The sequence below is a fragment of the Perca fluviatilis genome, chromosome 6 (assembly GCF_010015445.1).
Source record: "Perca fluviatilis chromosome 6, GENO_Pfluv_1.0, whole genome shotgun sequence".
Taxonomy (NCBI): domain Eukaryota; kingdom Metazoa; phylum Chordata; class Actinopteri; order Perciformes; family Percidae; genus Perca; species Perca fluviatilis.
The window spans coordinates 26,844,619-26,861,869 of record NC_053117.1 but is presented as its reverse complement, the minus strand read 5'-3'; the positions used below and the strand labels follow the sequence as shown (position 1 = coordinate 26,861,869).

The following is a 17,251-nucleotide window of genomic DNA, read 5'->3' as shown; positions in this document are numbered from 1 at the left end:
CCAATCGGAAATGAGTTTGAAGCAAATACAAGAATCCCCGAAACAGTCTGGATCCATCAAACCCCTTTAGAGAAATACCAATCACAAGAGTGTTTTCAAGGACAAGAGTTTTGTTTTGAGAAAAAAAAAAACAGATGACCCCAAAGATGGAAAATTCAAAACCAAGAGGGAAACAAAATATGTACCAAAATGGAAGCAGAACAGAACCCTCAGGGTAGAAACAACTCCTTCAAATGATCTAGCCTCGGAATATTAAAAAATGCACAGTCCTAAAGATTCAGACCTCTACTTCATCGTATTCGTCATCATATAAATGAGTGGAGTTTAGAGGACTATTGTTTTATTACTGAGAAAAAAGTCTTGACATCAAGCTTTGGAAAACATAATTTTGCTAAATTGTGTGAAATCAAAATATCTTGGCAAATCATTTTACAACAAAATGTGCAGCAACGTTATTTGTTTTCTTCCTAAAACAAGGCTAATTCAATAATTTTATTCCAGTTTTTCCACCTTAAAATACACTGAACGTTTGAAATATACCAGATATGCCTTTTAATTGTGCAGCTCTTGATAATCACCAGTTTATCCCGTGGTTCACCAGAAAGACACACTGAAATGTATTCACGGCCAACCAAGTTGCTAATTGAAGCTGTTTTTGTACTTACTAATTTGGTTGAGACGAGAGAGGGATTTAGAGAGAGATAAAGCTTGAAGGAGAGAACGGCTGCTGCTGCCGAATGCACCATCTACACAGGACAAAGCACAGCCTTAATGCTGCACACTGGCATACGAGACTAGTGGTGCTGTATCAAAGCAGAGCGGACACTAAACCCACATATACTTCATAGAGGTTCAGTAGATTTATGACACCTGTCTGGTCTTCCCCCTTTTAGACATGTGGCAAAATGTGTCCATTCAGCTGGCTACTGGGAACAGAAAGATCACAGGGCAAAGGGGTCAAAGTTCATTCACCTTCTGCCAGGTCAGTGATGGTTGCGTCTCGGTTTAGCAGTGGCCTTGATGGCTTCGCCTTGGGGGAGGAGTAGGAGTAGGAGCGCAGGCGAACCTCGGCGTCCTCTGGGTTCTGGGTGAGAAAGCGGATCGGAAAGAACAGATCAGGCAGAGCAGTAAGCAGAAGTTCACAGGCCCAATTCTGTGAAAAGGAAAATTGCCAACAGATCCACTCAATACATCAATACACACTTTCTGTTCACATTATTGAGCTGTTGACAGTCTGGGCTTATCAATTGATTGACTGGAGGGCAGGTTGTGTCTGACCTAGTGCTTTACTGTTTTGAGTTTTTAGTGACTTGTAATATGTATTGTAATGTATAAATCCTGCTGCATTTAAAAAACAAAAATTGATAATTGAATGAAGAAATTATGCATCAGGTCCGTTCAGCACTTCATATTCACAGTGGAAACAGTTTTGACAAAGGTGACCTGCTTATCTGTCAACTAAAGTATTAAGTCAAACTGTTGTATGCCTCTCGAGCAATTTATTGAGTTTATAGAAGTAGGCAATCAGTAAGAGTAAACACAAACCTTTAAATTTCTTGTCTAGAGAGCAATATAGTCATAAAGACAGTGTTTTATTGTTTGGAATAAATAATTGAGAAAACCAGTAAGGGAAGTTTTGCAGTCGTTCTGTCTCAGGCCACATGGGTTTCCACAAACATGGAGAAAAACTCTGTTGGATATCTAATACAACATGTATCATGACGGTGTACCTTGCTGGACGTATGCGTGCTGTCAGAGTGTGTGTGGTTAAAGTCTGGTGACGTGTCGAAAGAGTCCCTCTCCTCTCCTGAGCTGGATCGCAGGATGGACTGCTTCTTTACAGATGAGCAGGGGTAGGAGCGTACCAGTAAGTCTTCTTCTCCACTGTCACACTCGAGACTAGGACTGTTTACACGCACGCACACACACACACACACACACACACACACACAATTCAGTGAAAGACTGTTGCTTCTTCAGTCTACATGATAAGATTAAGCTGGGAACATACTGACTGCCAAAGGTTTAGGCATCATACATCACAGTTGTAGACAAAAACAACTGTGTTCAGATCTATAACGACCTCCACCATTGTGCACAGATGAGTGCAGATCATCTTGATCTTAAAAATCACCATGGACAGTCATTATGCTATAATCTATAATCAGGCTTTTAAACTGTGTAGTATTTTGCCAGCTTTAGTGCTCATAGAGAAGATCCTGCAGCGATGAGGAAACTGGAAGGAATGTCCAGCGACTTCAACACACAAACAGCTCAATTGTGACCAGGCTTCCTGTCACTTTCCGCACCTTCACTGACTACAATCACTGAACAAAATGTCAAGAAATGCTTTTGCTGAAATTCCAAACCATTGATACTGATGTCTAAGAATGTGTTAGTCACAGGAAGATCATACAACAAGTTTCTAAATTGGTGCACAGATTTTATTTTTAAATCAAGCAGCACATTTGTTCTCTCACTTTAAAAAAACAGTTGTGAGGCAGTCACGTTAAAACGTTCTGCAATTAAATATAATAAGTCACACTTTGAGGGCCTTTCATTTTTATTCAATAATTAACAGCAATAGCGTCCTACCTCAGGCCCCGGCTCGCCTCAGTTAAGCTGTATCCTCTGCGGTTCAAAGCAGGAGAAACTGGCAGAAATGGCTGCATCGGACGCCTCTGTACTCCCTCGAACAAACGGAAGGCGGAAGCCAGGGGGGAGGAAGGAAAAGACGGGGAGGAAGCAAAGGGAGAGGGGGGGGATATGCAAGGGGATGGCTCCTTGTGATTCTCCAGGCCAGGGCCTTCGATTCCCCTCTCCCCATTATAGGGTGATGATGGGTGCTGGTGGGAGCAGTTCCCTGAGTCAGGGGGAGTCATGGAGAAGGAGTCCCAGCTAGGGCTGCCAAGATGGGGTGCAGGGCTCACTTCCTCCTCCCCTGGAGAGCGGTATTTAATGTCAGCGTCATCCACCTGGAACAGAAAAGTGAGAAAGTGGAGGCGATGAGAAGGAACGATCCAACAGTCTGACTCCTGTAATGGAACATTTTACATCATATGAGCCAAATCTGTTTCTGACTGACTATATAACATTTGTAAGTTGTATATCTTAACACAGAAAGAAACACTAATTTCAGGCCCACTCACCTGGTCCACCAGCATAGCATTAGCGTACACTCTGTCTTTGCCGTGTATCATCGCTGACAGTCTGGCGGCTGCAGCCAGAGTCGGGGATGGGGCCTGGCTCTCCCTTATGGACTGGCTTTTCTCTACAGAAAGGGAGGGAGCCATAGTGAAAGAGAGAGAGAGAGAGAGAGAGAGAGAGAGAGAGAGAGAGAGAGAGAGAGAGAGAGAGAGAGAGAGAGAGAGAGAGAGAGAGAGAGAGAGGGGATTTTTTTTCAATATTACATTTGGTTTCCACAGCAACACCAAATAACTTCTCACAAACACTGGAAGTGACGTAGACATCCTGGGCAGTTGCATGTCATTGTTCAGGACCAAGAGTCCCTTATGAGGGTGCGTGTCTGTCTGAATGGCTCTATGCACACACACACACTTAAGTGGGTGTGCATGGAGTTGTGAGAAGGCATCTGAAGGTTTCTTCGATCCAGCGGGTGAGTGGAAATAACTCCCGGTGAGCACACAGTTGCATTGAGAGAAACCCTTTCAACACAGTAGAGTCACTGTGAGCAGTAGCCTGGTTCTGATGTTAAACAGGGGAAAACACTCCTGCTCTCAAAACACACACAACCCCTCTGGGATGCTACTCTGCACAAAACACAGCTTCTCCACAACACAATTTCTCGGAAAGTATTTCTGGTTAGAAAACAACCTGCAGGTATGTACAAACACAGAGGCTGAACGTTACTCACCACAGAACTCACTTAAGCAAACCTTTGATGACACATTAATACCACACATTTGCACAATGTAATGAGACGGGACAAAATAAACAGTGAAACAATTTGTGGAGGTGAGATTAGAAAAGAAACGCTATAACACTTACACTAATATACTAAACTTCCAACTCATTAACATGTCAATGTCAATGTAAAGCATGAATTAACACATTAAAATGACCACATTATTCCATACATAATGTATATACAGCATATGGCGCACACGCTGTATATACTGCATGTCTGTGTACAGTATATGTATAGGTACATGATGTACGTAACATGTTGAATTCTGAATGAAATACAAAGTTGAATTGAATATAAACTTTAAACTGGTGGGAATAACTACTTAAAATGAAGGTTTGGGATCATGTGATACGATGAACTGTAAAGCCAACAAGGACGAAAAGTTTTTTAAGTGCTTAGTAAAAATGGACATTTCCATGACAACTGGGCAATCCCCATCTGCTGATGAAGATAATCTGATACAATTGAAAGCTCCAAAAACAGCTACTAGATGGACCTTGAGGTGAAAATTGTTTAGGTAACTTCTGTTTTCAAGGTCAAGCATAAACTTTGAAACTCAAAGGCTCAAACTTATGTGAAGTTGCATTTGTGCAGTAGTTTCCACTGCGTGTTACAGTACATCACATTGTTTGAGTTTTCTGTCTAACTTTGTAAAATCTCAGCACCACACTCACTGTTTGGCCTGCATGTTACATCTGAAACCTGTATACTGTAGTTATTTGTAAAAGGTTGATTTTGAACGTTGTCAAAAATCACTTGAACGTGGACCAGCATTCTGGTCAACTGACTTTTTGACTCCTATTTTTTTTACTGCTGTGAGTCTAACACCAGTGGTAAAATGTGCGTCTGTCTTTTCAGTGAAGATTTTCCCGTTGTAGGATTGCTGAACATTCGCACAAAACAATCTAGGAAGATCTAGTGTCTGTGGAAATGACTTCAAATAGCTTACCATTGACCCTTCAAGCATGAACAGGACTAAGGAACTTACATCACCAAATTACAAGAAACTTACCTCCCAACCTTTTATAGATCTACCAACTTCCCCTTAGTGCTCCACTGGAACGTCTAAGCAAGCACATAGAACTAGATTGTGGTACAATTCAGCGGCTCACAGGTATGACAGCATTATGCATGACAAAAGCAGCTAAGAAAAAACACTATCTGCGAAGCTTTCACTGGAGAAAAAAAAAACACATTAGTAATCGGTGGTAATCATGCAGTACTCGTCACATTAACCAGAAGAGGCAGCCTCATTAGCTCAGTTAAATTATTATGTTCCTAAAGACAGTCTCACCTTTCACTGGCCAAGCCATGCCTGAAACAATGCCAGTGGTGCAAAAACATGTCTTTGGCACCGCTGTTTCCACCTAAACTCATCAAGCAGATATTAAACAGAGACTCAACAGTCCTTTAAAAAAAAAGGAATACATAGTTTATCCATAGTTTCCAAGCTGCCAGCCCCACAGAGTAGGAGCAGACATCCAGCTTTTGTAGCAGAGAGTAAATCAAACCAACAATTGGCTGTGCTTCCTGTAGGCGGTGAGTCCAATAAATCTGAGAGGCAACAGGGAGTCAAGCAGACATTGATGAGGACACCAGATGAGTCCTGTTCCATCCACAACCAATGTAAAGATATACTGTAGACTCAAGATAAACCACTGCAGGACATACAGAGCCCACTCCACATCAATCCTGAAGTTACGAAGTATCTCTCAAAATGAATCACATCTCCCAGAACTTAAAGGTGCAGTAGGTAAGACTTATAAAATTAACTTTCTGTCATATTTGCGGAAACTGACCCTATGTTCGAGTAGAACTACATGAAGCAGGTAATTTCCACAGCTCCCTGTTCAGATGCACCAATCAGGGCCGGGGGTCTAAATGCTTGTCAATCACTAATCATGCACACGCATTCATTCTCCCTTGTGGGGGAGGATTGGCAGAGAGAGACCGTTTTGGGCTTTAGTGGAAAGGGGGGAGGGACTACGGAGTTGTCAATGTTCAAATTTTTTGTCCTGGATCTTCGCAATCCTACCTACAGCAACTTTAAATGCACTTAAAGTTACAACATCCTGAAATGAGCAGAACATGACAAAATAGAAATACTACAACCTGTTTTCTTGTAAAAAAAACAAACTTCTGGATCCTTTTAGTTCCACCTGAAAACATTATACTGTTTATGAACCTAAATCCAGATACATAATACCTCCACCTTCTACTATGTATGGTAGGATTAGTTTGACTCCAACATTAAATTTAGAGACGAGGTCAGATTCTGGATGTGGGTCAAACCACTGTTTGAAAGCAGATACCGTTTCATACAAGCCCACTTAAGGAACTTGACAGACAGGCCTAATAGTTAAGGTTCTGGGCCAGGTCCAAAGCCACAGCTGGCTGCCACGGGCCCGATCATTCACACACCTCTGACCCATAAACACCGCCTCAGTGAACATTACTGTCAGGGGCTGCGATCTGTGTTTAACATTAGTTAACTGGGGGAATAACAGAGAACCAGGGAGTTAATATTTTTGACAAGTTAGTGCCGCTGAAAATCAATCTTTCTCCGGAGAAGCTGTTTTTGTTGCTGAGATGGACATTGTTGTCCGCAGATTGCCATGTCAGAGAAGGTTTTAAGGAATGCCGAGCAATGCTTGGGGCTATTGCGATTGGACTTTGCTCAAAGAAGGTATATTTGGAGTGATGTGATATTCACAGCATGTCCCTGAGCGAGAGTCAACCCTATACAGTAGCAGCGCCTGGAGCAGCAGCAGAGAGAAAAAACGAGAGAGCTAGATTTTTTTACAGAGACCCAGACAAAGACAGCAGTCAGTGCCAGGTTTCCAGACCAGGGCAGTTAAACACAGAGAGTGACCCTTCAACCCATGCACACCCCTGGGAGAGAGAGATCGAGGAAGGCAGGATGGAGAGGGGGGAGGCAGGGCTGTCACAAGGGCTCTTTCTCAAGGTTTACTCTCTTTGGAGGCTGCTGGTGTGCTGAATAAAATGTTCAAGACAAACAGAGAATCATAATTGTTAATTGCATAAACACCAAGGCTTGTTTATTATGAGTATTAAGGGGTTATTTGTCTGTGCCGTCCCTTCTTTTATGATGTAAGTCGCTTTTTAAGCACCGCATCAAACAATTGTCACTTTGGAGAGAGCTAGGAGAAATTAGGAGCAGAGTAAAATAACAAGCCAAGTTTAAAAGAATCAAAACAGAGGGTGTTATTACTTTATAAGAGGGGAGAGATAATTGTTTTACTTCAGTATTCATGGAGGGCCGTTTAAATCATTAAAACAATTGTCCACCAAAATCCACAAACCCACTCTGAGTTATGACACCTGCGGTCAAACATCCCACTCCAAGCATCACATTGTGAGTTCCTCGTTGTGTTTACATTTCCGTGCGTCACCCGGCCCAAGAGATCCAGTTAAAGGTAAACTCAGAGTGATCAGCAATCAGTCCTCAAAATGAAGAAATAAACTTGTGGATCCGCACACCTGAAATCACATTTCACTTAGCAGGTACTTCAGATTCCAGATAAATCCACTTGGAGAATATATGGTCAGTTTATAAAATGTTTATATAGTGCCGCTGTTTTTGCTCATCAGCTGCATTGCATTGTATAAAATTTGGATATAATAACTTGGATAATCTTGCAGAGGTTAATGGTGAAAGATGAGGAAAAGACGACTAGAGTTGAGTCATGGCACAGAAATGGCAGTAACTTGATCTTCCTCTGTGACGCTCTCTCTCTCTATTCCCAACAAACACACACACTAACTTCCACACAAGCAATACCTATATAATAATGATTTTGCACTATTTTAAGCATCCACTTCAGCTCTCCCATAACAAATGACAAACTTCTGTGCCAAGTTTAAGCAGCAGGATTAACCTGATTTTGGTTCAGTTTCTAATACATTGACAATAAACTGTAACAAAAACTAAACTTTAGTTCCAGTGACAGAACGCTGATTATGATTATGAAGTGCAGGTGCCTGAGCCCAGTATATGAAATCACACACACAAGCACTGGGCCTCTCTTTTGCACTTTATGGACCCCAGCAGTCACACAAGTTCACAATTCATGCACACACAACAGTGTGGACTGAGGATGTCGAAAGCCCAAAACCACTCAATCAGCTTCGAGTGGACATCTGACATTCCCCAACATACTGTCAGATATCAGGTTACATCACTGGCAAACATGCAGTTATCTCACTCTGATTGACTCTGTGCTGCAGAGAAGGCCTGTGAATAAGAATGTGTAATGGGAACAGTCTAATTTTAACTGTATTGTTCCACAGTCAACAGCGCCAGGAGGGCAGTTTGTGGTAAAGTCTTCCATTTGCCATCGGTAAATGATGTAATGATGAAAAGAGATGCAACTGAAAAAGGGAAACTGAATAGACTGTGTACACAAGTTATCAGTTTTCTTACTGACATTAAAGCACATACATCTAATGTGAAACACTGTAGCAATTAACATCTCAGTAACACTTTGTCTACTCTATAACTCTTTTCCAACAATATTTGACTATCTGTGAAATTAAAAGTGACCTTGTCAACTTTCATACAACCAAGAAATAACTGTCAGAGTGATAGGGTGGAAAAACATTGCTTCTAGAAATAAATAAATAATCTCCACAATCTATCAACTAGAGTACCACTCAGTATCACCTTTTTTGCCCGTCTTCTTGCACATCCTCATCTTAGGAAAAGAGGGCCAGGAGTAGTTGAAAGGAGAGTCTGAGTCAGAATCCATGATTTGCGGTCTTCAAGAAAATCTTCATCCAAACAGCTCAAGATGTGTGATAAATAAATGAACAGCGCCTCAGTTTACATCCATTTCCCTGTGTCTGAACAGACTGCGGACTAGCTGCAGTGTTCGCTCTCCTTTTTCCAGAGCCCCACTGTAGACACTCTGACACTTCAGGAGTGAGCCAGCATGTTCCCCTCTGTCTCCCCCAGCCACCCCTCCCCCTAAAATCCTCCCCTTCCCCCTCAACAACTCTGCACCAACTGTCCGACAGAGCCGCGACCGAAACCTGTCTTCTTCCTCTGCTCCTTTTCTCAACACTTTTTCCTGTCTTTCTGACTGTTCTTCTGAAACTTTGGGTCTCTAATTCTTTCTCTGTCACTCGTCTACCACACACAGCACAGGGGGAGAGGGAGAGAGATCAACACATGCTGACAGGAGCAGGGGGGAGGAGTATATTGACTGCCGGAAAGGGGGACTGAAGGAGGGAGAGAAACAGAAAGAGTTGAACAGTCAAAAGTCTAAAAGTCAAACATAGGAGTGACTTCAGAACCTACAGCAAAGACAAACATGAGGGCAGACAGCTTAGCGGAGGTGAGTCTCAGACACGGGAGAAATCATTAACCCTGTATGTTCATGATAGCCATATGCCAGGCTGTGGAGCTGCACACTCCACACACTCCAAGGTATAAACCATACACCCCTGATATGCCGGATGCCACGTCGGAGGAGTCCTTCTCGATCACTCCATTCTCCCGGTCTCTTTCTCTATATTTTAGCATGTCAAAGCCAAGCTGAGGGGGAAAGGGGTTCGGAGCGTGGGGGGAGCAGTCTGCCAGGTCAGCAGCCTCACCATGGAGACAGCAGTGAGAGCCGCTGCTGTTTTCTTCTTCCATGGCATCCCCCTTTTCTCCTTTTGCCAACTTGCAGGAGTACAGTGCTACGTTTGCAGCAGCAAGGAAAAAGTAAGTTTGGATAGAGGTGGTAAAAATGACAGAAAGGGATGGTAAAGAGGGTTTAAGAGACAAATCTGACAATGGCTTTCTGGAAAGACGCACAAACATGGGTTTATAAATGCACATAAATGAAGGAATGTGATAAAAAAAAGGGGGGGGGTGAGGAGGGTTTCGTAGGCAGAATATATGCAGAGGAGGGAAACAGTGGTACACTGAGACTAAAGAAAGTAGTTTCTGTGTGGGTGAGGATGTGTGTGTGTGCATGTGGAGGGGTGTTGGCACTGTACTAGTGAACATTAATGCTGCCTTTGTGGGGTCTGTGTGAGGTTTAATCCTTTTTTCCGTTCTCCAATTAGATCCCTCAGCCGGGGTAGGAGACTCTTGTTAGCGTTCCTGGCGTTGCACTCATCGTCTGTTGTCACCCTGCCAAACTATCCATATCATAAATCCCTTCTTTTGGTCCCTCTCTTTTCCCACTATCTATCACTCACTAACTCACTCACACACACACACACACACACACCTCAATCTCCTCCACTCTGCTGGAAAACTGCCCTGGCAACCCCCATTCAGCCACAAACACCCCCTTTTTTCACTTCCCCATACCCCCTTCAGAGCTCTCTTCCCCACTGCATCTCCCTCTCAAACACAAGAGTGCACACAAACACTGACAACACACACACCGACCTTCTTCCTTTCTTCAGCTGTGGAGAGCAGACCTCCTCGGGATGAAGTTTCATTTGCTGTTTGTTCACTAAACTCACATTAAAATGCTGACCTGGGAGGATGGGATTCAGGGGCATGGGTGCATGAGTCTGTCTGTTTGTGTGTGTGTTTAAAAGGTATTTGGGGGCAAGTGTGTGTTTTGGGTGGGGTATTTGAATGCAGGGGGCATTAGGAGGGCAGAGGTGGGGGGAAGTGGAGGGGGGCAGAGAGAGACACTTGTCTTTTTTTAAGTTTTGAATTATCACACTTTGTAAACCTTGTACAACCTGCTGTGGCAATACTGTATTTAATTACAGTCATGCCAATGAAGTTACAGTAGTTTACAGAGGGAGGAAAGAGCTGACATCAAGAAGACAGGGGGAACATGACAGCTAGGCTCAAAATTCCTCATCCCTGCTGAAGCTCTGGCTACAGAAGTTCAGTCTGTCTATTTGATGACGCATTAGCTCAATGATAAAAACAGACTGGAATCGCACTATATGCTTCACTTCTTTGTTAAAAAAAATAAAAACCTGCCCACTTCGGTCACTTGTTATGCCCGACAGCTTAGGAATGTCTAATGAGGACCTGAAATTCCTCAAAGGTCAAATATGCATTGTAATCCCAAGTCATTATTAATTTGAGCTATTTATTTTTATTTTAAACATGACATTGAGGGGCAAATGAGGAGAAAATCGGATTTAAGTGACCAGTGTTATTTTTCTGAACCACGAAAAGCATTTAAAGCGACCAATCGAGGTCACAGGCAGGTGGTCTTCAAAGACCAGAAAATGTTAAAATCCTCAACCGGCCAACAAACACACACACTCACAAATACACATATGCACAAAGGGCACAAAATGACTAAAGCATATAGCATGGAAACAACACCAGCCAAAGGAAGTTCAGATTGCAGATGTCCAGTGCCAAGTGTTATAAAGGCTGTAGCCTCAGCTTGTAACCACAGCATTCTTACACTGAGGCATCAGTCTGCTCTGCAGCAATACAAGCCAATTATTAACCCACAGGATGTTCCCACTCTCAAATCCTTCCCTTCCCATCCAGAAGAAGATCAGAGTGAAGCCACCTTCAGCCACATAGTTAGGATTAATTTATGCCCCCCTGTAACAGCTGGCAGGAAAAGGGTGACTCAGGATAGTTCTCTACACGTCGCATTAACAAGATTCCTTCTCAATGCCACAATCACTGTAAACACAGAGTGACAAGACTCCAAAAACTCCAGAGAGAGGGGGGCAAGAGAAGCCATGGGGCTGAAATCTGATCTTATAGTCTGTGGGGATGGTAGACAGCCATCGTCGAAGATTAGACGTCCAAGTTCTGTTCAGGAAAGGAAACGTTTCCTGCAGTTGGACTCACTTAATGATTAGAAGCTTGGATAACTTCCTATGAATATAACGCCACCTAAAACAACAATGATCAGTTTCAGTCTGCACAAAACATGATCTACAGCTGAGGCACCGCAAGCTCTAACATTATAACCATATCTAAAAACAGGCTTCTGAGAAAGTAACCTTGCTCTGAGGGAAGTTAAAAAATACTTTAAAAATAAAATCTTTACCAGAGTAAGACTGTGATGGATCGTCCTCCTCGTCCTCTTCAATCAGGCAAAACATCAGCGGCTCTTCATAGTCCTGAAGAAACAGAGAACCTTTCACCAAATAACATGCACATTTCCTCAGTGAGACTTTCTCATCAGGCTACAAGCATACCACAAAAACTTGAGTAGAACTAAGTACAAAAACACAAGTGTTTGGCGAGTGCCTAGGTGTGTGACAGAGAAAGATCAATTAGGTAACCATATGTATCACATAAAAAAGGTCCTATTGGATGACCGGAGTCATGTGCACACACCACACCTCTTAAGACATGAAATACACACTTGACCGCTCACAAAGTCAGCTATTCAGTGGCGTGTGCAAGGTGCCAACTCCAACACCTGAACAATAAGAGTGAAACAATGTGAAGCATTGAGGGGCAGTCAGTGCCACTGGTTGATGCAGATGTTCATTGAGATTGAATGGAGCTTTGAGTTTTAAAATTTGAAATTTGATATCCAGGAGCAACACCTGTTGTTGCAAAAATAGTTAAAGGCACAAACTTAGTCTGGAATGTTTTGGAAGAACAAGTAACTTATGTTCATATTTGACTCATCTCATCAGATGAAGCTGTTTAAACACAGTACAGTATGAGAGTTAAATATATGCTGGTGATATTTTAGTCCATAGCATGTGAAACATTATGCATCAAATACTCACATGTTTTTCTACAGCAGCTCCATTCATATCTGAATACAGTGCTGAAAGAAAAAAAAAGCATAGTCAGATGCAGACATACAGCCGCCATTAAACTTCAAAAGAGGCTCAAGTAAGCACAGATGTTTGTCAGTTTTTTAACGATGTGTACCATGTTAAGTCTTATTTTACATAACCTGGGGAGATCTTAACCGTGTGGCCCTGAGCTCCTTTCTTTTCATTTAACCTACATGTGCATCCCAGATCAAAGGACACTGTATATGATTGCTTACCAGAAACAATGCAGCAACGCACAGAAATTAGTGTTTGGGTGGTTTGATACGAAGCCTGGGGTCACGTAAAAATTTATAGGCATATGAATGCCACAGAGGTGGCAGCAACCCATAAAGGATAGAGGTTGGGAGAGAAAGTCAGAGACAAAAAAAAATACATGAGAGGAGGAGAAACAAACTGCAAAGGCTGAGAAAGGAGTAGATGTGACGTATAGGAGAAGACTAAACAATCTGACAAAGGTCTTTCTGTGCCTCAGTGTGATACCGTAAAACACATTGACTCATTTCTGATAGTGTGATGCCAGCTGGCTCCACAGCAAGAGGGAGAGAGACAGAGAGAGAGACAGAGGATATAAAGAAACAACCTTGTAAAAGAGAATGTTACCTTTCAACTTTCATCCTGAACTAACTTGATTTTCTATTCACATTTTTATTGCACGTCTTCACATATATAACCATGAAAATCTACTGTCACAAGATAGGGCCGTAATGTATGATTATTTCCATCATCAATTATCTTTTGACGGTACGTGTTTTAATAATTTTCTGATTCAGCGTTTGTTTTAAAAAAAGGTTTTATTTCCTGATAAATTTCCTGTCAACCAACTACTTGATAAATGATTATATAACCAATCGTTTTAGTACTACTTATTAACATATAGCGTGGTTGCTCTGCTATTCTGTGCACTATATTAATACAGTGATTCATACTTTAACCTCTCAGACCATACTAATATTGCACTATTCCTTCCCTCTCTTCAATTGTTATTGTATATTTTCTGTAAATTTCTAAATTCTATTGTATTGTTATTCTGTATACTTAACAGTATTTATATACATATATACATATATATATACATATATATATATATATATATATATATATATATATATATATATATATATATTCTTACTGTCCTTTCTGTTTTTATTCTTATATGTTAAGTGAGTGTTGTACTTTGAGAGCGAAGATTAAAGATTAACCGGAGTCAAATTCCTTGTTTGTTTGTGCAAACATGGCCAATAAAGCGGATTCTGATTCTTCAAATTAAAGATTTGAAATGTTTGGTTGCTTGTGATCATATGACCTTCTTTCACTGTAATGTTCAAATTCACATAAGATACTAGACTTCTTTTTGATTTTATCTTTCATCTCTTTGCACAGTTTCCTCCACAAAAATCTCCTACTTTCATCTTCTCCTTTCCCTACCTTCATTTTTTTTTTTTTCACAGACTTGCAATACCACAAAACCCCACAGGAGGGCAGTCAAATTCTATCAATATTGTAGCCTGCTTCAAGCCACAGTATCTATCCTCATAAACCACTAGAAGAAAACATGGCAGACCATTGCAACATAAAAGAGAAGAGTTAAGACTGGATGGTTAACCAGGCCTCTAAAATCCCACAAAACAGAATAGGAAGGGTATGATACCATTCTCCACGTTCTTCACTAAGATGGTCTCCACCCGTTCCCTCCTTAGAGCTTTGAGCTGTGGGACGAAAGGGGATGTTTAGGTAAGAGAATGCTGATATGTGAAATTATACAATTTACAACTGGCTTCATTTTGATTGCACTTCCAGGTGCATTAGTTGAGAATTGTTTGTGTTTATGAGCAAGGTCCCCCCAAGGAAAGCCCAATAATTTTGAATGTATAAATTACAGGTTTATTTGAATATCGGATCATAATTGACAGTGTTTTAATCCTGTGTTTACCTACAGTAGCTTTACCAGCACCAGACAACACTGATAACTCAAACTCACCTCTCTAAGGAAGTCCTCATCTCTGAGCCGGTCTCTGAGAAGCAGGATGTCAGCGTGCCGGCTCTCCTCCGAGCTCCACCTCAGGTTCTGTCGGACGGTCAGAGTCAGGTTCCCCGTATCATGACAGAACCTCAGCAAGCGGGACCGGTCTGCCCACACCTGAGACAGGCCTGCTGGAGGCGTGGCTAGAGGGTTTGGTGGGCTGCAGCACAACAGGTGGATTAGTTTAATCACAACTTTAAAAAATAAACAAAAACACCATTACCATTAAAAAAAGTCATTAGAATACTCAGTGCAGATGATGGTCTTCTAGTTTTTCAAGCCAAACAGGCCTACATTAAAGCTGTGCTAATGATTTATGGATCCAGATTGAGCCCGACTGATTGAGCACAAAGCATTCCTGAGTTGGACAGGTGATACTAACAGGTGTTTAGCATTTTATGCGTTCATAAAATACACTTCAACCGTTATATTTACAGCATTCGAGAGATCTAAATGCAATTTGTGGAGTTTGCATGCTCTCCCCTTGGCTTTATTGGTTTCCTATCACAGTCCAAAGACATGCAAGTTAGGTAAATGGTGACTCTAACTTTGCTCACAAAGGTGTGAATGTGAGCATGAAATGGTTGTGTCCGTCTCTATGTGTCAGCCATTTGATTGATTGGCAGTCCAGGGTGTACCCGCCTGTTGCCCAATGTCAGCTGGGAATGGCCCCCTGCAACTCTCTAAAAAGGATAAACAAGTATAACTAATGGATGCATGGGGAGATAGCAAGTGTAAAACTGGGTTTCTTTCTACATTTGAAAAAAAGCTTTCCCTTGTAGTGTGGGAGAACTGCACTGAACGTATAATGTTACTACAAAACAGTGATTCATTTGCCGGTGTCCCTCTCTGTGGGATCTTATAATCTTACTGTGTGAGCAGCTCCAGGAGCTCGGTGCTGCCTGCAGTCTGAGCCAGCTGCAGCGGTGTGACTCCCTCTTCGTTTGGCAGACTGACAGCCATCAGACCCCCTGGCTGACAAAGCAGCAGCTCTGCCAGCCGATACAGACCCCATCGCACGGCCAGGTGGAGGGGAGACTCCCTGAGACTGTGCTCTGGAGATGAGGCGAGAAATATAATAACATAAAAAAATATAACTGCAGAGATAAAGGATGCAGTGGGATCTGAGACAGCAGCTGACTGGAAGAGGAAACTAACATGTCAAGAATCTACTCTTAGTAACCACCTCCTCGTGAAAATTAACCTAAATGGCAACGATTGATTTCCTCTCTTGCACAGCACTGGATCTCTCTGGTCCACTGACCCACTTTCAAGCAATAAAAGCTTTTCAACAAAGTGGTGACAGCTTCTTACTTCTGTGCCCATCACTCAACGCAGTTAAACAAGATATGTGTCCAGGTAACTGGCCCGCATTAAATTAGCTGCAGTCAAGCATAGGCCTGCACGATTCTGGGAAAAATATTAAAGATTTTTTAGCTTAGAATTGATATCACAATTCTCTGCCACGATTTTTTTCTCACAAAGTGTAATGTTTATTGCACACATGAACCATGACAAAACAAAACAAATTAGCAGTACCAAAAATGTATAGCACATTGCCCATCACCACAAGCCTGTAAACATAGAGGCTTCAATAAATAAAGAAAATAAAATACATATAAGTTTAAGTACAGTAGGCTACCAAAAATAGTGACATATAACACATTGAACTAAATATGGCACTGATACAGGCTCTATCTGAACTCCTTGAACATGTCTAAACATAATCAATGTCAAATGATTTCAACAAATTAATTGAAGGAGAAAAAAAATGATTTATCGTGCAGGCCTAGACAAGCAGCTAGTAAGCTTGGTAATGCACTGTTGTATTTTTTAATCTGCAGCATACATTCACCATAATCTAATAAAGTATTATTATTTAAAAGGAAAACAAAGCTTGGTCAAGGGAAATTTGTTAGATCCTCATCAATCTAACTCCCTCTGATTGGACAAAATAATAATAATAATAATAATAATAATAATAATAATAATAATAATAATAATAACACCTCTGTAGTCCAAACCAATTTAGTAAAGCTTATCATATTTATGTTTTGTTTTGACAAGTAATCAAATATCTCGATAAGATTGTGCATCAGTTGCTAACACTGCAAAAATGTGGCAAGAGCAAAAGAGTCACTAGCTAATGGAAACACTGGTCATACGGTCTAGACTGATAACACTGATTGAAGGACTTTTAATGGGATATAACTTAGTAGTAGCACCTCAAACTATAGGCTCAAATATGAAACATTCAACATCTCTGTCAATATCATAAAAAAAAAGAACTCTCATCACAATTGATATTTGCTGCAGGGGGTTATTTAACGGCAAAGTGTTGTGCTGTAGGTCAGTTTAGTTTGAAAATGATGCAATTTTACAAATTGGGCCAAATTTAACCTAAACTAACTTATTTTATTTCACTTATTTAAAGATTATATTTCTGTTTGCCTTTGTATTGTACTGGGCATTAGCAAATGTTAGCAAACATTAAGGATGACGGGTAATAAAAGCCTGTTTCACCTACATACTGTGGGGTAATCAACAAG

General features: G+C 41.4%; 1 protein-coding gene across 6 annotated transcripts in view; it reads right to left on the bottom strand.

Moving 5' to 3' along the window:
- LOC120560731 (rho guanine nucleotide exchange factor 28-like) overlaps positions 1-17,251 on the bottom strand; it is a 39,680-nt gene that overhangs the window by 15,082 nt on the left and 7,347 nt on the right. For 4 of the 6 annotated variants that reach the window (XM_039803526.1, XM_039803527.1, XM_039803528.1 and 1 more), the window contains exons 6-14: positions 15,574-15,757; positions 14,661-14,862; positions 14,331-14,388; positions 12,629-12,669; positions 11,932-12,004; positions 3,150-3,271; positions 2,596-2,975; positions 1,731-1,905; positions 973-1,084 (exon numbers count right to left, since the gene is read on the bottom strand). In XM_039803526.1, the coding sequence (XP_039659460.1) occupies positions 973-1,084; positions 1,731-1,905; positions 2,596-2,975; positions 3,150-3,271; positions 11,932-12,004; positions 12,629-12,669; positions 14,331-14,388; positions 14,661-14,862; positions 15,574-15,757 (1,347 nt within the window). Of the gene's footprint in view, positions 1-972; positions 1,085-1,730; positions 1,906-2,595; positions 2,976-3,149; positions 3,272-8,612; positions 8,884-11,931; positions 12,005-12,628; positions 12,670-14,330; positions 14,389-14,660; positions 14,863-15,573; positions 15,758-17,251 lie in introns of those variants that run through there. The other 2 variants (XM_039803530.1, XM_039803531.1) reach the window with 1 other exon arrangement.